The sequence below is a fragment of the Sus scrofa genome, chromosome 14, assembly GCF_000003025.6.
Source record: "Sus scrofa isolate TJ Tabasco breed Duroc chromosome 14, Sscrofa11.1, whole genome shotgun sequence".
Lineage (NCBI taxonomy): Eukaryota > Metazoa > Chordata > Mammalia > Artiodactyla > Suidae > Sus > Sus scrofa.
In genome coordinates this window covers 87,510,625-87,532,435 of record NC_010456.5, presented here as the reverse complement: position 1 = coordinate 87,532,435, position 21,811 = coordinate 87,510,625, and the positions used below count along the sequence as shown (strand labels likewise).

The 21,811-nt window shown below is 38.4% G+C and overlaps 1 protein-coding gene across 4 annotated transcripts in view; it reads left to right on the top strand.

The window, feature by feature from the left end:
• WAPL (WAPL cohesin release factor) overlaps window positions 1-21,811 on the top strand; it is a 96,227-nt gene that overhangs the window by 56,243 nt on the left and 18,173 nt on the right. For 2 of the 4 annotated variants that reach the window (XM_013990453.2, XM_021073751.1), the window contains exons 5-9: window positions 11,023-11,118; window positions 12,966-13,118; window positions 13,384-13,520; window positions 14,187-14,298; window positions 16,274-16,501. In XM_013990453.2, coding sequence (XP_013845907.2) covers window positions 11,023-11,118; window positions 12,966-13,118; window positions 13,384-13,520; window positions 14,187-14,298; window positions 16,274-16,501 — 726 coding nt within the window. The remainder of the gene's footprint in view (window positions 1-11,022; window positions 11,119-12,965; window positions 13,119-13,383; window positions 13,521-14,186; window positions 14,299-16,273; window positions 16,502-21,811) is intronic. The other 2 variants (XM_021073753.1, XM_021073752.1) reach the window with 1 other exon arrangement.

Genomic DNA, 21,811 nt, shown 5'->3' with positions numbered 1-21,811 from the left:
ACAGTGTAGGAGGGTTTCCTTTTCTCCACACCCTCTCTAGCATTTGTTAATTGTTGACTTTTAATGATGGTCATTCTGACCAGTGTGAGGTGGTGCCTCATAGTAGGGTTTTTGTTTTTTTGTTTTTTGTCTTTTTCTCTTTTTAGTGCTGTACCTGCGGCATATGGAGGTTTCCAGGCTAGGGGTCCAATTGGAGCTGTAGCTGCTGGCCTACACCACAGCCCTAACAACACGGGATCCAAGCCACATCTGCAGCCTACACCACAGCTCACAGCAACACCAGATCCTTAACCCGCTGAGCAAGGCCAGGGATCCAACCCATGTCCTCATGGATACTAGTTGCTTTCGTTAACTGCTGAGTCGCGACAGGAACTGGTACCTCATAGTAGTTTTGATTTGCATTTCTCTAGTAATAGTGATGTTGAGCATTTTTTATGTGCCTGTTGGTCATCTGTATATCTTCTTTGGAGAAATGTCTATTCAGGTCTTCTGCCCATTTTTCAATTGGGTTGTTGGGGGTTTTTTGCTCTTGAGTTGTGTAAGTTGTTTGTATATTTTAGAGATTAAGCCCTTGTCGGTTGCGTCGTTTGAAACCATCATTTTCTCCCATTCCATAGGTTGTCTTCTTTTTTTTTCCTTTTTTTTGTCTTTTTGCCTTTTCTATGGCTGCTCCCTTGGCATATGGAGGTTCCCAGGCTAGGGGTCCAATCGGAGCTGTAGCCACCGGCCTACACCAGAGCTACAGCAACACGGAATCTGAGCCGCGTCTGCAACCTACACCACAGCTCATGGCAACGCCAGATCCTTAACTCACTGAGTGAGGCCAGGGATCAAACCGGCAACCTCATGGTCTCTAGTTGGATTCGTTAACCACTGAGCCACGATGGGAACTCCTTTTTTTTTTTTTTTTTTTTTTTAAGGGTTTCCTTTGCTGTGCAAAAGTTTGTCAGTTTGATTAGGTCCCATTGGTTTATTTTTGTTGTTATTTCTATTGCTTTGGGAGACTGACATATTTGTAAGGTTGATGTCAGAGAATGTTTTGTTTACACTCTCTTCTAGGAGTTTGATGGTGTCCTATCTTATGTTTAAGTCTTTAAGCCATCTTGAGTTTATTTTTGTGCATGGTGTGAGGGTGTGTTCTAGTTTGATGAATTTGCATGCAGCTGTCCTCTTTCCCAGCACCACTTGCTGAAAACACTGTGGTTTTCCCATTTTATATTCTTGCCTCCTTTGTCAAAGATTAATTGACCACAGGTGTCTGGGTTTATCTCTGGGTTCTCTATTCTGTTCCATTGGTCTGTGTGTCTGTTTTGGTACCAGTATCACACTGTATTGATGACTGTAGCTTTGTAATATTGTCTGAAGTCTGGAAGAGTTATGCCACCTGCTTGGTTTTTGTTTCTCAGGATTGCTTTGGCAATTCTGGGTCTTTTATGGTTCCATCTACATTTTTGGATCGTTTATTCTAGTTCTGTGAAAAATGTCCTGGGTAGTTTGGTAGAGATTGCACTGAATCTGTAGATCGCTTTGGGTAGTATGGCCATTTTAATGATATTAATTCTTCCAATCCAGGAGCATGGGATATCTCTCCATTTCTTTGAGTCCTCTTTAATTTCCTTGATTGATGTTTTACAGTTCTCAGCATAGAAGTCTTTCACCTCCTTGGTCAGGTTTATTCCTGGATATTTAATTTTGGGGGGTGCGATTTTAAAAGGTATTGTATTTTTATATTCCTTTTCTAATATTTCATTGTTTGTATACAGAAATGCAACTGTGTTTTTTCATTTGGTTTTCTTTCTGCTGTCTTGATTGGGTGGTTTCCATTATTCTATCTTGTAAGTCACTAATTCATTCCTCTGCATTATTCATTCTGCTCTTCAGTGCCTTTAACTTAGCTTGTATCTCTGCAAGTGAATTTTCTAATTTTTCTTGGCTCCTCCTAATATTTTCTAGTTTCTTTCTAAAGTAATCTGCATTACTGTTCAAATCTGTGCTTAATTCCTTCATATTCACTCTTAATTCCTTCAGTATTTTCACTATCTCCGTTTCCAACTTGGTGTCTCTTAGACTGCAGAGGTCTGTTTCATTGTTTGCTCCTTCAGGTGAATTCTCCTGGGAATGGTTTCTTCATTTTGCTTTATTTTTCTTATTCTCTGAGTTTAGGGAAACCAACTACTGTAGTCTTAGAGTGTTCTTTGTATGAGTGAGCACCCCTGGGTATTTTGTGAGGGTTTACTATTTATTTTTAGGGTGCTGGGTGTGCTTCCAGGGTGATGGAGGTAATGGGCATGGCTAGTAGTCAGTGTTTGTTTGCTGGGCCCTTGACAGTGGCAAGGACCCATGGGCAGGTGATGCAGGGTGCTATTAGTTGCAGGGCCTTGGGAAGTGACAGTGATTCAGCAGGTGTAGGCATTGCCCAGAGCATTTGGCAGTGGCAGCAGCAGGGCAGGTGTGTTCCCAGGAGAGTAAGAGCAACAACGAATGGTGCACGGTTTGCAGTGCCCTCTTCTGTACCCATCTCTGAGGTGACGGGGGCTGCAGGTGGTACCTGTTCGCAGACCCCTAGTGGTGGTGGGCCATGCCCCCCTCTGGTGTCTGAGATGACTGCTGTGGTTCACCCCCGCTGCCTGTACTGCGCAAGAGGTGCTGCATTGCATTTAGCCCCCCAACTGCCCTTAGCCCCCACAAGACATCTACAATGATGTGAAGAGCTCAGGGTCAGTCAGTGCTGTCATATCTTATGCCCACCCCCACCTTCCTGTCCCCACTGTGCATGTATTAGCCACATCTAGATATTATCTTTCAATTTTTATTTATTTATTTTTTTTGTCTTTTTGCCTTTTCTAGGGCCGCTCCCACGGCATATGGAGGTTCCCAGGCCAGGGGTCGAATCAGAGCTGTAGCCACTGGCCTACACCAGAGCCACAGCAACACTGGATCCGAGCCGCGTCTGCAACCTACACCACAGCTCACAGCAACGCCAGACCCTTAACCCACTGAGCAGGCCAGGGATCAACCTGCAACCTCATGGTTCCTAGTCGGATTCGTTAACCACTGCGCCACGATGGGAACTCCTCTTTCAATTTTTAGATAGTAGGATATATTTTTATCTCTTCCCTCCTCTATAATAAACCCTATATTAACTTTGTAAACTTTGAAATCATAATCAAGGATTCTTACTGGATTCACTTTCTTTTAGGTTATGTAATAGCATTAAAATGGCATAACATTGTCAAAATTTTTAAAATAGTAGTATTTACTAAGTTGCTTTTTCAACAGAGTAAACAGAAAGCTCACTGAATGTCTTTTGAATATAACTTATGCAGTTAAACTCTGTATATATTACGCTGTATAAGTTACTCTGTTAAGCTTCAAAGGCTTTTCAAAAAATTTTTTTTTATTGCAGTAAAAAACAATATGAAATCTATCCTTTGGAAAAATTTAATTGTGCAGTATTATTAATAAGCACAGTATTGTACCACATATCTCTGGAGTTTTTCCATCTTGCATGACTGAAACTCTATACCCGCTGAACAGCAAAACCACATTTCGCCCTCCCTCCAGCCCCTAGCGACCATCATTTCTTTTTATGAGTTTGACTAGGTATCTTATTTTATTTATGCATTTATTTATTTATGTATTTATTTATTTATTGCCTTTTTGTCTTTTTAGGGCCACACCTGCAGCATATGGAGGTTCCCAGGCTAAGGGTCCAATTGGACCTGTACCTGCCTGCCTACGCCACAGCCACAGCAACCCCAGATCTGAGCCACGTCTTCCACCTATACCACAGCTCATGGCAACGCCGGATCCTTAACCCACTGAGCGAGGCCAGGGATCAAACCTGCAACCTCATGGTTCCTAGTCAGATTCATTTCTGCTGCACCGCGACGGGAACTCCTGACCAAGTATCTTATAAGTGGAATCATGAAGGTATTTAGTCCTTCTGTGACTGGCTTATTTCATTTCACATAACATTCTAAAGGTTCATGTGGTAGCTTATGATAGGATTTCCTTCAGTTTTGTGGCTGAATAATACTCAATTTAAGGATAGGTAACATTTTACCTATCCTTGGATGGACACTTAGGTTTTTTCCATGTCTTGGCTATTGTGAATAATGCTACACTGAACATGGGCGTGCCCATATTTCTTTAAGATCCTGACCTTTTTGGGACTTCCTGTTAGGGCGCAGAGGAAATGAATCCGACTAGGAACATTGAGGTTGTGGGTTTGATCCTTGGCCTCGCTTAGTGGGTTAAGGATCTAGTGTTGCCATGAGCTGTGGTGTGGGTTGCAGACGCAGCTTGGATCTGGCATTGCTGTGGGTGTGGGGCTGTGGTGTAGGCCAGCAGCTGTAACTCTGATTAGACCCCTAGCCTGGGAACATATATGCCATGAGTGCAGCCCTAAAGAGCAAAAAAAAAAAAAAAAAGATCCTGCCCTTTTTATTTTTTTTCTTTTTAGGGCCACATATACAGCATATAGCAGTTTCTGGACTAGGGGTCAAATCAGAGGTGCAGCTGCTGGCTTACACCATAGCTCACAGCAATGCTGGATCTTAACTCAGTGAGCGAGATCAGGGATCAAACCTGTGTCCTCATGGATACAGTAGGGTTCTTAACCTGCTGAGCCATGGTGGAAACTCTGAGATCCTGCTCTTAATTCTTTTGGATACATATCTTGAAGTAGGATTGCAGGATCATATGGTAGTTCTATTTTTAATTCTTTGAGGAACCTCCATACTGTTTTCCATAATGGCTGCACTCTTTAAATACACAGCAACACTGCATGAGGGTTCCATTTTCTCTGCATCTTGGTCAGCAGTTGTTATTTTCTCTTCTTTTGATGGTGGCCATCCTAATGGGGGTGAGGTGATATTTCATTGTGATTTTGATTTGCATTTCTCTTATGATTAGTGATGTTGAGCATCTTTGTATACTTATTGGCCATTTGAATGTCTCCTTTGGAGAAATTTCTGTTCAAATCCTTTGCCTGCTTTTAAATTAGGGTTTTTTTTTTTTTTTTTTTTTTTTTTCCCTCTGTTGACTTATAGGAGTTCCTTATATATTTTGGATAGTAACCCCTTAGCAGATACATGATTTGCAAATATTTTTTCCCATTCTGAAGGTTGCCTTTGCACTCTTGATTGTCCCCTTTGCTGTGCAGAAGCTACTTGTCTATGCTTGCTTTTGTTGCTTGTGTTTTTGTGTTTGTGCTTCTTGGCAAGAAGTCATTGCCAAGACCAGTGTTATGTATCTCTTTTCTCTCACATGTTTTCTTCTAGGAGTTTTAGCTTCAGGTCTTATGTTTACAAGTCTTTAGTACATTTTGAGTTGATTTTTGTGTATGGTAAGATAAGGGTCCAATTTATTCTTTTACATGTGGATATCCAGTTTTCCCAGCACTATTTGTTGAGGAGACTATCACCATTTGTGAAGATCATTTGACTATATATGTGGATTTATTCCTGGGTGCTCTGTTCTCCACTGTTGGTCTGTGTATTTGTTTTTATGTCAGTACCCTACTGTTTTTATTACTATAGCTTCGTAATTTTTTTCCCCCCAAGGGCTGCACCCATGGCATATGGAGGTTCCCAGGCTAGGGTTCAAATCGGAGCTACAGCTGCCGCCACCTACACCACAGCCACAGCAATGCATGATCCAAGCCACGTCTGTGACCTACACCACAACTCACAGCAATGCCGGATCCTTAACCCACTGATCAAGGCCAGGGATTAAACCTGCAACCTCATGGTTCCTAGTCAGGATTGTTTCTGCTGTGCCACGACAGGAACTCCTGTAATGTTTTGAAATCAGGAAATGTGGGGCCTCTGGTTTTTTTTTATTCTTTCTTAGGATTGTTTTGGCCATTCAGGATCCTTTGGGATTCCATATGAATTTTAGTTTTATCTATATCTGTAAAAAATACCACTGGGATTTTGATAGGAATTGGATTGAGTCTGTAGATCACTTTGGGTCATATGGCCATTTAAACAGTGTTAAGTCATCTAATCTCTGAACACAGGATGTCTTTTCATTTCTTTGTGTCTTTAATTTCTTTTTATAATGTCTTATAGTTGTCAGGGTACAAATCTCTTGCGTCTTTGGTTAAGTTTATTCCTAAGTATTTTGTTCTTTTTGATGTTATTGTGAACGGAATTTTCTTCATTTCCTCTGGATTGTTCTTTGTTGGTATATAGAAATGTAAATGATTTTTTAATGCTGACTTTTGTGTCATACAACTTTACTGAATACATTTCTTTGTTCTAACAGGATTTTTTTTTTTTGGTGGAATTTTTAGAGAGTTCTGTGTAAAAGATTATATCACCTGTGAACAGAAAAAATTTTACTACTTTCTGACTTGGATGCCTTTTTTTTTTTCCTGGCCTAATTACTTTTCCTGGTATGTTCAGTACTATGTTGAAAATAATCAGTGAGAGGTGGGCATCCTTACCTTGTTCCTGATCTTAGAGGAAAAGCTTTCAGTTTTTCACTGTTGAGTATGGTGTTAGCTGTGGACTTTTAAGCACATTTTTTTTTTTTTTTTTGTCTTTTTGTTGTTGTTGTTGTTGTTGCTATTTCTTGGGCCGCACCACGGCATATGGAGGTTCCCAGGCTAGGGGTCCAATCGGAGCTGTAGCCACCAGCCTACGCCAGAGCCACAGCAACGCGGGATCCGAGCCGCGTCTGCGACCTACACCACAGCTCATGGCAACGCCGGATCGTTAACCCACTGAGCAAGGGCAGGGACCGAACCCGCAACCTCATGGTTCCTAGTCGGATTCGTTAACCACTGCGCCACGACGGGAACTCCTAAATTTTTTTAAGTACTTTTTTTTTTTTTTGTCAGCTGTGGACTTTTAAAATATGACCTCTGTGTTGAGGTAATTCCCTTCTGTTCCTTGTTTTTGAATGTTTTTTCATTAAAGGGCATTGAATTTTGTTAAATCTTTTTTCTGCACCAGTTGAGGTCATTATGTATTGAACTATCCTTTCATGTCAGGGATTAATCTGCGTGGTCATGGTGTATGATCCTTTTAATGTGTGCTGCTGAATTTAGTTTTCTAGTAGTAATTTTTTATTAAGAATATTTTTTTGCATCTGTATTTATAAAGGATATTGTTCAATAACCTTTTTTTTGGCCAAACTCATGGCATGTAAGTTCCTGGGCTAGGGATTAAGTCCCAGCCGCAGCTACAACCTACACCACAGCACCTGCAATGCCAGATCCTTAACCCTCTGCGCTGGGCCAGGGATCGAACCTGAGTCTCGGTAGTGACCCACGACACTTCAGAGACAAAGTCAGATCCTTAACCTGGTGTGCCACAGTGGGAACTCCCCTGTTCAGTTAATTTTGAGATGAATTAGAACTGTATATCCCAATTTGCTTTTTATAATAATATTTAACAGAGTGTGATTTTGTCTGTTATCTCTTTTATCTCAGTCCCTTTGTTACATGGGTAGGCCATGTATTTTAATTTTCTTATTAAGATGCTGGAGTAAGAATTGCACATCATCACATAACAATATTATTATAAAATATTTGTATAGTACGTGTTATTTCAGGCAATCTGTGTTTTACATATATTCATTTAATCCTCACAACAACCCTTTGCAGTAGGTACTGTTATTAACCCTCTTTTACAGAAGAGAAAAATGTTTAGTGCTAAGTAGTAGTAGAGCTTTCTATTTCTGGATTTTAACCCAGACTGCCTGGTTTGTGAGTCAGCTTTATAACTCTTAAGTATGTTGCCACTCAGAATTAACTAGGAGGAGGTGTATTTAATTTAGAACATTGACTTTCTCTGCTATTTTGCTACCTATGGAACCAGATAACCTTTTTATTATCCAAAAGATTGTTGATTACTCGAAATCAATGCTTTCAAAAAAGAAGTGCATAAATTTTGCGGCTATTTTGAATTCAAAAGTCTGTTATCTTCCTGGGCTTTTGGCTGTGCTTTGGGTATTAGAGGGTGCTTAAATGAGGAATCTACCAACTGGCAGACATGTATATTATTTAGATAATGTTTGAGAGAAAAACAGTAAGGTTTTAAAATTTACACTGAGTCTGCTCTATGTAGTTGTGCTTCAAGTGGCTAGATCAAGTCACTGTATGAATGCATAAATTGCTTTAGATTACTAATGCTGCATCATTTTATGCTAACCTGATATATAAGAATAATGCATTTGTATACACAGTACAAAATGAGATTTTCTGCCATGTATTTCACAGTAGAGTCCTTTTATGTTAAGATTTTCTGAGAGTTCCTGTTGTGGCTCAAAGGTAATCTGACTGCTGTCCATGAGGAGGCAGGTTCGATCCCTGGCCTTGCTCAGTGGGTTAAGGATCCCGCGTTGCTGTGAGCTGTAGTATAGGTCAAAGACATGGCTCAGACCTGATTTTCTAACAAATTTAGAATGTAAATCAGTTTAAAGTTTACCTTTCGAAAAAAACCAGGGATTTTTTTTAATTTATTTTTTTCTCTTATAGTTGATTTACATTGTTCTGTCAATTTCTCTTCTTTGGGAAATATTCTTATTTATTTTTGTCTTTTTTTTTTTTTTTTTAAAGTGCTGTACCCACGGCATATGGAGCTCCCAGGCCTAGGGGTCGAATTGGAGCTGTAGCCACCTGCTTATGCCACACGCACAGCAACGCTAGATCTGAGCTGCATTTGCAACCTACACCACAGCTCATGGCAATGCTGGAGCCTTAAGATCCACTGAGCGAGGCCAAGGAGCAAACTTGTGTCCACATGGATTCTAGTCAGATTCGTTTCTGCTGAGCCACTACGAGAACTCCTATTCTGTCAATTTTTGATGTACAGCAAAGTGACCCAGTCATGCACATATATATATACACATTCTTTGAAAAACCAGTTCTTATGGAGTTTATGTTGCTGTCACAGCATGTTTATTTTAAAGATAATATTTGTATAAAAATAGGTTACTTTGTATGATGCTTAATTCCAATTATGTTACTTCACTGCAGCTAATCAGGGAAGATGGTTAATTTTTGATGTTGTTTTTTGCCAGTCTTGAAATATGGTTCTCCTCTTGTACTCTTATTTTTTTTTGTATCTAATACTGAAAATATGAAGATTACTAATTAATCATATTCTTATGAACAGAAAATCTCTAATGAGATTATTTGTTTGAAATTTAAAGGACATAATAAAACATCACTTTTGTAAAGGATACAGAAAATGTCTGTTTAATCAGTCTCCTTGTGGAAGCAAGATTTTGTTCCTTTATACAGATTTCATCCTATGGACTTGATTATATAGGGTCACATTTATTCTCAATTCTGAAATTCAGGGTGTTAAAACTGAATTTTTCTCAATAAATTTGTCATATATTGATTTGGCAGCAAACTAACCTGAACTGGAGTAGGGCAGTTTTATCCTACCCGTGTGAATAAAATAGATTTTGCATGTATTTTAGTATGTGGTACTGCTTTAGACTCTGCTGTGTTATGTAATGTGGTATGCACACCTTATTTACTTTTTTAAAAATGATTTTTATTTTTTCCTTCATAGCTGGTTTATAGTGTTCTGTCAGTTTTCTTCTGAACAGCAAGGTGACTCAGTCATACATACATATATACGTTCTTTTTCTCACATTATCATGCTCAATGATAAATGACTGGATATAGTTCCCAGTGCTATACAGCAGGTTCTCATTGCTTATCCATTCCAGAGGCAATCGTTTGCATCTATTACCCTAAATTCCCAGTCGATCCCCCTCCCCCTTGGCAATCACAAGTCTGTTCTCCCAAGTCCATGATTTTTTCTGTGGCAAGGTTCATTTGTGCTGTATATATATATATATTTTTTTTTTTTTGTCTTTTGTTGTTGTTGTTGTTGCTATTTCTTGGGCTGCTCCCGCGGCATATGGAGGTTCCCAGGCTAGGAGTTGAACGGAGCTGTAGCCACCGGCCTACGCCAGAGCCACAGCAACGCGGGATCCGAGCCGCGTCTACAACCTACACCACAGCTCACGGCAACGCCGGATCGTTAACCCACTGAGTGAGGGCAGGGACCGAACCCGCAACCTCATGGTTCCTAGTCGGATTCGTTAACCACTGCGCCACAACAGGAACTCCCTGTGCTGTATATTAAATTCCAGATATAAGTGATGATATATGGTATTTGCCTCTTTCTGACTTACTTCACTTAGTATGAGAGTCTCTCATTCTATCCATGTTGCTGCAAATGGGACAAAACAAAATAAAACAAAAAACAAAATGGAGTTCCTGTTGTGGCTCAGCGGGCATCCATGAGGACGTGGGTTGGATCCTTGGCCTTACTCAGTGGGTTAAGGATCTGGTGTTGCCATAAGGTCTGGTGTAGGTCGCAGACACGGCTCAGATCCAAGTGTTGCTGTGGCTCTGGTGTAGGCTGGCTGCTATAGCTCTGATTTGACCCCTAGCCTGGAAACCTCATATGCAGTGGATGTGGGCCTAAAAAGACCGAAAAAAAAAAAAACAGAAGTTGCTGCAAATGGCATTATTTTGTTCTTTTTTACGACTGAGTAGTATTCCATTTTGTATATATCATATTTACTTTGATAAAATCTGAACACTTGAATAATGGCACTCATCTGGCCCCCACCAGTTTTACCTAATTGAATAAAGACCTTTATTACTTGTCATAAGCTGCCTGATTTCCACTGTTAGAAGAATGTGGGGCATGAATCAGTAGTATGAGGAATAAAGAACAGGTTGATTTAACTACATTAATTAGTAAGTTAATATAAGCCTAGCAAGAGGTTTAATTTTCTTTTCTCGGTTGGTAGTAGTTGCACAGAACACTGTCGGTTTTTGTGGCAGAATTGTACAGCGACTCCATGTCTTCCATAGCATGGGAGTATGATGGGAGTATGAGCCAGATACTGTCTATCCTGCTCTGTATAGGAAATATGTTTATGTATTTAAATTATTCTTTATAATAAAATGAGATGATTTTATAAGGATGCAAAGTAAGATGGAAACAGTTGATCTTTTTTTTTTCGTTTCTCTAGTCTCCTACAAAAGCTGTATATAATGCCAGGCATTGGAACCATCCAGACTCGGAAGAACTACCTGGGCCACCAGTAGCAAAACCTCAGAGCGTCCCAGTAAGTGAACTGTACTTTTTAATTTCATGTTTGTGTAATGAATTATAAACCAAGAAGTTGCTATCTTCCTAATTTGAAAGTCTCTGGCTTTTCTGTTTAATAGTTGATTTTCAACTTCCTCACTACAATTTAAAGGCTTTATTAATTCATTGGAAAAGTAAGGATTGTGGACAGGATAACAGAAATTCTGGTGTTATGGTTATAAATGAAAGGCTTAAAATATATTGGACTACCACCCTTTTTTTTTTTTAACTGCTCACCTACATTTTATGGCATTACAGTATTAATGTTTAAGGGCAAATATTTGAATTTGTATTAACTTAAGAGCTATATTATAAATTAAGTATTTTAAGTTTGTATTAATGATTAGAGCTATATTATAAACTACATCCTACATTGATCTTAAAGTGCCTTTGAGTGATTAATTTGTCTTTTAGTGCAGAACTTTTTCCTACATTCCAGTAATACTATTCTTTTTCTTTTCTTTTTTTGTCTTTTTGTATTATCTAGGGCCGCACTTGTAGCATATGGAGGTTCCCAGGCTAGGGGTCAAATAGGAGCTGTAGCTGCCAGCCTACCCCAGAGCCACAGCAATGCCAGATCCGAGCCACATCTGTGACCTACACCACAGCTCATGCCAACACCGGATCCTTAACTCACTGATCAAGGCCAGGAATCGAACCCACAACCTCATGGTTCCTAGTCGGATTTGTTAACCACTGAGCCATGATAGGAGCTCCCCTAGTAATACTTTCCAATTGAAAACACATTTGAAAAATATTGTTATCAAGTTATTTTCTTCAGAATAATTGGCAGGACCATACATTAATACTTCTCGAATGGTGACACCTCAGTTACACCTCAGTCATCTGGAGCTATCAGGGAATGAGTTTTTTAATAGAAAACAATAAAAAGGATAAAGGATATTTTAAAATATTAATGTACAATTCCCTGTCTTCTTTCTATTATTAAACTCCTTTTACTAGTTTAAAACCATTATGGTTCATATTAGTAATTATATACCTTATTCTTATTAGGGCTATTTGGGGGGGAGTGGGAGGCCTTGCACCATAGCATGCAGAAATCCCTGGGCCAGAGATTGAACCTATACCACAGCAGTGACTACATAAGATCCTTAACCTCCTGAGCCACCAGGAAACTTCCTATTATGGTTATCTTTTCTACCCTTAAACTGCAGGCCCCCTATACTTTAAAAATTCTTTTGTTTATCTGTTGTAATTTTCCTGTTCATTTTGAGCTGCATATCAATACTATTTATTTATGTGGTGTTTTTATTCCTTCTAATGGTCCTGGAGACAACAAACTGTATAAAATTTAAGGTTAAAAAGACCAGAATGGGAGTTCCTGTCGTGGTACAGTGGAAATGAATCCGACTAGGAACCATGAAGTTGCGGGTTTGATTCCTGGCCTTGCTCAGTGGGTTAAGGATCTGGCCTTGCCGTGAGCTGTGGTGTAGGTTGCAGATGCAGCTCACATCCTGTGTTGCTGTGGCTGTGGTGTAGGCTGGAAGCTGTAGCTCTGATTAGACCCCTAGCCTGGGAACCTCCGTATGTCTTGAGTGTGGCCCTGAAAAGCAAAAATAAAAATAAATAAAAATAAAAAGACCAGAATGTTTTCCTGAGTGGTTCTTTTGTGAATAACACATATATGAGTCTTACCTTGTAGTGCATGGATTTAAAGTATCCCTTATGACCTTTCAGAGGCCTCCCCTTATCTTTGGGGGAGAAGTGGGGACCTTATTCATAAGCTAAATTTGCCAAGTAGATGAGATGTTACTATTTTTATATATTTATTTAGAACAACTAATTTAATACCTTTATTAATAGGTGAGGCTGTCTTCAAAGGAACAAAATCAAAAAGATGATGGAGTTTTTAAGGCTCCTGCACCACCACCCAAAGTGATAAAAACTGTGACAATACCTACTCAGCCCTACCAAGATATAGTTACTGCACTGAAATGCAGAAAAGAAGACAAAGAAGTAAGCAGCCACATACAGTTTTACTGCACGTGGATAGAATTTTGTATGTAATTTAGCCTTTCAATGTTTTGAACACAAATCAGTACACTGATTTTCAGTTTTGAACCACAAACTTATCTTGCCCTACTACTACTTGTGTTGTTAAAACATTTCTTTTGGTGGCCATCTAAAAAACTTTGGTACACTTAAATAAAGCACAAGTCTGTAGATTTAAATATGCTACTTCATAGTTATAAAAGAGGTGAACTTATTTTTTTCTTGGCAGTTGTATACTGTTGTTCAGCATGTGAAGCACTTCAATGATGTGGTGGAATTTGGTGAAAATCAAGAGTTCACTGATGACATTGAGTACTTGTTAAGTGGCTTAAAGAGCACTCAGCCTCTAAACACACGTTGCCTTAGGTAAGATCTTATTTTTATATTTGAAAATTGTATTCATGCTCTTTTTCATTAATATTTTCTAGCTGTGGAGACGAACATTTGTGACTTTGTTATCGTAAGTGTAGTTATAACCAGTGATAAGTTAAAATGTGATTGATTTCTTTTAAGGGACCTGATTCTACATGGACAAAAGAAAATTGGATGATAAGTATTATTGTAGCGTGTAGGCTGCAGTTTCCAGATACTTAAAAGAAGTATTGTACTAAAGAATCTTTTAAGTTCTTTTTTAGCCCCAGATTTTATACTTGCAAGTGATAAATTTGTTTTAATTTAATCATGTTTTGATATGGATTACGTACTTTAAAGGATTGAGTATCTTGGTGTGATTGAATTATCCAGTCACTTGGAATATGTTCAATTAGGGAAAATTTTTATGGGCCAGAAACATTATTTTTTCGTGTATTTTTTCATTACCTAATCAAATACCCTGAATCAGTAAGTTTTTAAAAACTTGGTTTGGCCATGTTTTTTAATATTGTGATCTGCATGGGCAGTCTTGACCACCCCCACCCACCCTTATCCCTACTCCTCATATGTGCACCCTTTTGCTTATTTTGGTATTATGCAAATAAGAAACTAATGCACTAGCTATTTTCAGTCCCCATAACCTAGTCTGTTTTCTTCTAGTGTTATTAGCTTGGCTACTAAATGTGCCATGCCCAGTTTTCGAATGCACCTAAGAGCACACGGAATGGTAGCAATGGTCTTTAAAACCTTGGATGATTCCCAGCATCATCAGGTATTTAAGTTTCTGGGATTGAGAGGCATTATTTTAGAATTCTAGTTTATGTGGCTATTGAAAAATACCCTCTTTGGATATTTATCTATAAATATTTCCTAATTATGGGTTGAGTTTTATTTGCTAAATATTTAGAGCTTCACATCAGAAGTTTTTGCTTAATAAATCATTTAAGGTAATTTTCTCAGAGTTCCTGTTGTAGTACAATGGAAATGAATCTGGCTAGTATCCATGAGGATCCGGGTTTGATCCCTGGCCTTGCTCAGTGGGTCTGGGATCTGGCGTTGTGGTGAGCTGTGTTGTAGGTCGCAGACATGGCTTGGATCCTGTGTTGCTGTGGCTGTGGTGTAGGCCAGCAGCTGGGCCTGGAAACTTTGATATGCTGTGAGTGTGGCCCTAAAAAGAAAGGAAAAATAATTTTCTCATGACATTTTTCCCCTTATCAATTTATACTATTAACCATAGTATAACCATTTTGATATTAATAGCATGAAAAAATGTTTTTTGATATTAAATTTTTTTTAGCATTTTTTTCTAGATGTTGGATCTCATGAAAAGCAATCAATTCTTCATTTTCATTATGACTTTAATGCTTTCTCTTAAAAATAAAGCATATTTACATATAAAAGTCACATTTAACATTTTCAAAGTTAGAAAAAAATTAATCATTACCAATAATGGTATGTTGAGATGGCTTTTTTATATTTTTGTTCAAGGAAATTATGTTCCAAATACAGATTAGATGACACAATCTAATACGGAGTCTAATACTGACTCTGATAATGAAACTGAAAGCAATGTAGTTAATTCTGAGTAGGGATAACTCCATTACCAAGTCATAGAGGATACAAAACAATGAGGGGAGAAGAGAACTAAGAATTAATCTGCATTCTTATGCAGTTATGAGAGGACCATATAGCATTAATGCATATTCTTGGGGGCAGTGGATCTCCCAAGACCTGTACTGCCACATCCTTATTTCCAAAAACATTTTGCTCTGTAAGCATTTAATAAGTCACCTAGTCTGAATTTTGAGGATTCAGAGTTTAAATCTTTAATTGTGTTTTTGTACATTAAAATAAGTTTAAGTACAAAATATCCCAAATGTTGGAATATCTCAACACAGACCTTTTTGTTATATTGTTTACCTATATCACCTTCAGTACTTGCAGATTTTATTATAAGCAGAGTGTGCTGACTTACCTGATCTGAATGATTTTGAGAGCACATTATATTAATATTTTTCAAAAAATTATTTGGTTCAACCAGACCTATTAGACCTATTAAAGAAATGAGTCTAAATATGTTTATTTGAGCATCCTAGTTTAATATATTGATGTAAACTCATCTGTCTTTTTCTTTTCTTTTCTTTTCTTTTTATGGCTGCACACACTGCATGTGGAATTTTTGCAGGCCAGGGATTCAGTCTGAGCCATAGCTTTGACCCACTGCACCTGACCAGGGATCGAACCCACTCGTCTGCTGCAGTCAGGTTCTTAACCCACTGAGCCACATTGGGAACTCCTCGGCTGTCTTTATTTTTATAGTGAAAAAAACTTGTTTCTGGTACAGATTTTAAAACACATTTGCATTATTGATTTTAAACTGAAATTCAACTTTACTGTATCATAAAGAACAAATGGTGAACTGTATTATGAAATAGGATTATATGTAGCTGTAAAGTGTTTTGTAAACTTTATTTAGCACAGAATGGCCAAAAAATGTAATTCCACTTAATAGCTTCTAGCTCTGGGGCATTTATGTAGGGAAGGTCTATAAAAAGAATTATAATCAACAGTGCTTTATTTATGTATTTATTTAATTCATATTACCGTAGAATATTTTAAGAGGGAGGTTTTCACTGAATAAAAACATTTTTGAAGGTTTCCGACGTGAACAAAATGTCAAAATAGTCATGTTTCCTGAAATTATCAGTAATTGCTATGTTATTTTTTTTTTTTTTTTGTCTGTGAAGAATCTGTCCCTTTGTACAGCTGCCCTCATGTACATACTGAGTAGAGATCGTTTAAACATGGATCTTGATAGAGCTAGCCTAGATTTAATGATTCGACTTCTAGAACTGGAACAAGATGCTTCTTCAGCTAAGCTGCTGAATGAAAAAGACATGAACAAAATCAAAGAAAAAATTCGAAGGCTCTGTGAAACTGTACACAACAAGCACCTTGATTTAGAAAATATAACGGTGGGTTCCTTTCTTCCTTCTGTTGTAAAATGAAAATTACTTTGAGAAAGATTTTAATTGGTCACAGCTGCTGTGTGACTTTGGACAAATCATTTAACATCTTTGTTTACAATTCAGCAAGTTCTTTAGCTCTGTACATAATTCTGCTCCCTGCCTGAAAGTCCTAAACTGCCTCATTGGTATTTAGATTTTTTTCCCAATAACATGATGATAAACTCGTTCTCTGAAATTTTTTTGTTTCATTTTGCCTAATCCTTTTCTCATGATAAAAATTTTTTTAGTGTAGAAGCAACATTTAGGCTATTAGGAATTTGAATTCTTAATTCTCTGTGGATTTCAAGGTTTCAGGAATAAAAATTCAAAGGATTTTCAAGAGCCATTTTCAGTGAGCATTCACTTATGCCAGAGTATTTCAAGATGTCTAATTTTTTAACTTGTAGAATGAATAATATCCCCAAAGATTCGTAGGCCAGAAGAAGATAGATGATTGGCTTTGTCTTTTTTTTTTTTGTTTTTTGGCATTGTCATTTTGAGAAAAAGTAAGGTTTTTTGCTTTTTATATGCCTGACTTCCAGATATTTCCAGCATCTGAACTGTATAACCATTGATCTTTCTCCTGCCCACTAAACTGAAGACTGCAGCATTTGCCTCAAAAATGACCAAATGGGAGTTCCCTGATGACTTGTGGTTAAGGATCCAGCGTGGTCACTGCTGTGGTGGGGGTCCAGTCCCTGGCCTGGGAACTTAAGCATGCTGTGTGGGCATGGCCAAAAAAATAATTACTGAATGCTTTGTGCTAGCCACATATGACTTAGGGTTAGTTAAGGTAGAGTAGGGAGTATATTCAGGTATAGTGGGGGTTTAGGGGGAAAGCAAGTATTCTCTTCTTTCACTTATTAAAATTAGAATACAGCTGTTATGTTCAGATTGCGGATGAACAGTTCTTCTTCCTCACCAAACTATTTGTATACCTTTTAGCTATATTCATAATTTTTATTTATTTTTAACATTTTTACAACATATACTCATTTTAATGTTATAAAAGAATACATTTGAGCCTATAATTTTTATTTGCTATATAATTGAAAAAGAGCTTTTTAATGATGATGATGAAGAAACATTTAGATTCTTTCTAGGCATTTGCTCTTAAATAACATGATGATAAACTCGTTCTCTGAATTTTCTCCATCATTTATTGAATTTATTAGGATGGTAAATACCATATAATAACTCTTATATTGTGTTAAGTAGTTAACTCACAAGATAAAAACCAGAACACACAGTTGCCAATATCAAGATGCCTTTTTACCCACTGCCCCCCTCTTTGGCTCTTCTTAGATATTATGTTTGTTTTTAATCTTACAATAGACATTATTTTGTATGGTGATTATCTCCTACATACTGATTTTTGTTAATTTTTCAACCTCTTAGACATACTGCTACTCCTGATATGCCATGGAGAATAATTTAAAATATTAATATTATAATTTTAAAATATTTTCAAATAACTGAGAGCTCACAAACAGTCTTTTTTTTTTTTTTCCCCCCACTGTACAGCAAGGGGATCAGGTTATCCTTACATGTATACATTACAATTACATTTTTTTCCCCCACCCTTTGTTCTGTTGCAACATGAGTATCTAGACAAAGTTCTCAATGCTATTCAGCAGGATCTCCTTGTAAATCTATTCTAAGTTGTGTCTGATAGGTCCAAGCTCCCGATCCCTCCCACTCCCTCCCCCTCCCATCAGGCAGCCACAAGTCTCTTCTCCAAGTCCATGATTTTCTTTTCTGAGGAGATGTTCATTTGTGCTGGATATTAGATCCAGTTATAAGTGATATCATATGGTATTTGTCTTTGTCTTTCTGGCTCATTTCACTCAGGATGAGATTCTCTAGTTCCATCCATGTTGCTGCAAATGGCATTATGTCATCATTCTTTTTTATGGCTGAGTAGTATTCCATTGTGTATATCTACCACATCTTCCGAATCCAATCCTCTGTCGATGGACATTTGGGTTGTTTCCATGTCCTGGCTATTGTGACTAGTGCTGCAATGAACATGCGGGGGCGTGCGTCTCTTTTAAGTAGAGTTTTGTCTGGATAGATGCCCAAGAGTGGGATTGCAGGGTCATATGGAAGTGCTATGTATAGATTTCTAAGGTATCTCCAAACTGTTCTCCATAGTGGCTGTACCAGTTTACATTCCCACCAATAGTGCAGGAGGGTTCCCTTTTCTCCACAGCCCCTCCAGCGCTTGTTATTTGTGGATTTATTAATGATGGCCATTCTGACTGGTGTGAGGTGGTATCTCATAGTAGTTTTGATTTGCATTTCTCTTATAATTAGCGATGTTGAGCATTTTTTTATGTGTTCGTTGGCCATCTGTATATCTTCCTTGGAGAAATGTCTATTCAGGTCTTTTGCCCATTTTTCCATTGATTGATTGGCTTTTTTGCTGTTGGGTTGTATAAGTTGTTTATATATTCTAGAGATTAAGCCCTTGTCCGTTGCATCATTTGAAACGATTTTCTCCCATTCTGCAAGTTATCTTTTTGTTTTCTTTTTGGTTTCCTTTGCTGTGCAAAAGCTTTTCAGTTTGATGAGGTCCCATGGGTTTATTTTTGCTCTAATTTCTATTGCTTTGGGAGACTGACCTGAGAAAACATTCATGATGTTGATGTCCGAGAGTGTTTTGCCTATGTTTTCTTCTAGGAGTTTGATGGTGTCCTGTCGTATATTTAAGTCTTTCAGCCATTTGGAGTTTATTTTTGTGCATGGTGTGAGGGTGTGTTCTAGTTTCATTGCTTTGCATGCAGCTGTCCAGGTTTCCCAGCAATGCTTGCTGAATAGACTTTCTTTTTCCCATTTTATGTTCTTGCCTCCCTTGTCAAAGATTAATTGACCATAGGTGTCAGGGTTTATTTCCGGGTTCTCTATTCTGTTCCATTGGTCTGTCTGTCTGTTTTTTAAATTTTTTTTTTTTGTCTTTTTAGCTATTTCTTGGGCCACTCCCGCGGCATATGGAGGTTCCCAGGCTAGGGGTCGAATCGGAGCCGTAGCCCCCGGCCTAGGCCAGAGCCACAGCAACGCGGGATCTGAGCCGCGTCTGCAACCTACACCACAGCTCACGGCAGTGCTGGATCGTTAACCCACTGAGCAAGGGCAGGGACCGAACCCGCAACCTCATGGTTCCTAGTCGGATTCGTTAACCACTGCGCCACGACGGGAACTCCTGTCTGTCTGTTTTGATACCAGTATCACACTGTTTTGATGACTGTGGCTTTGTAGTATTTCTTGAAGTCTGGGAGAGTTATGCCTCCTGCTTGGTTTTTGTTTCTCAGGATTGCTTTGGCGATTCTGGGTCTTTTGTACTTCCATCTAAATCTTTGGATTGTTTGTTCTAGTTCTGTGAAAAATGTCGTGGGTAATTTGATAAGGATTGCATTGAATCTGTAGATTGCTTTGGGTAGTATAGCCATTTTTACAATATTGATTTTCCCAGTCCAGGAACATGGAATATCTTTCCATTTCTTTACATCTTCTTTGATTTCTTTGATTAAGGTTTTATAGTTCTCGGCATGTAAGTCCTTTCCCTCCTTGGTCAGGTGTATTCCAAGGTATTTGATTTTGTGAAGTGCAATTTTAAAAGGTATTGTATTTTTGTATTCCTTTTCTTTTTTTTTTTTTTTTTTTTGTCTTTGTTGTTGTTGTTGTTGTTGTTGTTGCTATTTCTTGGGCCGCTCCCGCGGCATGTGGAGGTTCCCAGGCTAGCGGTTGAATCGGAGCTGCAGCCACCGGCCTACGCCAGAGCCACAGCAACGCGGGATCCGAGCCGCGTCTGCAACCTACACCACAGCTCACGGCAACGCCGGATCGTTAACCCACTGAGTGAGGGCAGGGACCGAACCCGCAACCTCAGCAACCTCATGGTTCCTAGTCGGATTCGTTAACCACTGCGCCACGACGGGAACTCCTGTATTCCTTTTCTAATGTTTCATTGCTGGTATACAGAAATGCAACTGACTTCTGAATGTTAATCTTATATCCTGCTACTTTGCTGAATTTATGAATCAGTTCAAGGAGTTTTGGGGTTGAGTCCTTAGGGTTTTCTAGGTATAGTATCATGTCATCTGCATACAGTGACAGTTTGATCTCTTCTCTTCCTATATGGATGCCTTTGATTTCTTTTGTTTGTCTAATTGCTGTGGTTAAGACTTCCAAAACTATGTTGAAGAGCAGTGGTGAGAGTGGGCATCCCTGTCTTGTTCTGGATTTGAGTGAGAAGGCTTTCAGTTTTTCCCCATTGAGCATTATATGTGCTGTGGGTTTGTCATAAATGGCTTTGATTATGTTCAGGAATGTTCCCTCTATACCCACTTTGGCGAGGGTCTTGATCATGAATGGATGTTGAACTTTGTCAAATGCTTTTTCTGTGTCTATTGAGATGATCATGTGATTTTTGACTTTTTTTTTGTTAATGTGGTGTATGATGCTGACTGATTTGCGTATGTTGAACCATCCTTGTGAACCTGGGATGAACCCTACCTGGTCATGGTGTATAATGTTTTTGATAGGTTGTTGGATTCGGTTGGCTAAGATTTTGTTGAGAATTTTTGCATCTATATTCATCAATGATATTGGCCGATAGTTTTCTTTTTTGGTGGTATCTCTGTCTGGTTTTGGAATGAGGGTGATGGTGGCATCATAGAATGTTTTTGGGAGTAATCCTTCTTCTTCAACCTTTTGAAAGAGTTTAAGGAGGATGGGCACCAATTCCTCTTTATATGTTTGATAGAATTCACCTGTGAAGCCATCTGGTCCTGGACTTTTATTTGTAGGGAGTGATTTTATGACCTCTTCAATTTCATTTCTAGTGATCGGTCTGTTCAGTTGGTCTGTTTCTACTTGATTCAGTTTTGGCAGGCTGTAAGATTCTAGAAAATTGTCCATTTCTTCCAGATTGTCAAACTTGTTGCCGTATAGTTGTTCATAGTATTCTCTTATGGTTTTTTGTATTTCTGCTGTATCCGTTGTGATTTCTCCTTTTTCATTTATAATTTTGGTTATTTGGGTTCTTTCTCTCCTCTTTTTAGTGAGTCTGGCCAGGGGTTTGTCAATTTTGTTTACCTTTTCAAAGAACCAGCTCTTGGTTTTATTAATTTTCTCTATTGACAGTCTTTTTTATGCCTGTAGTAAGTAATAAGGTCCCTTTTGCGTAAAATCTTATGAGTCCGCTATATTAACATCAGATTACTATGTCCTTTTCTTCCTAAACAAAGAAAGCCTCATTTATCTTAGCTTCACTTC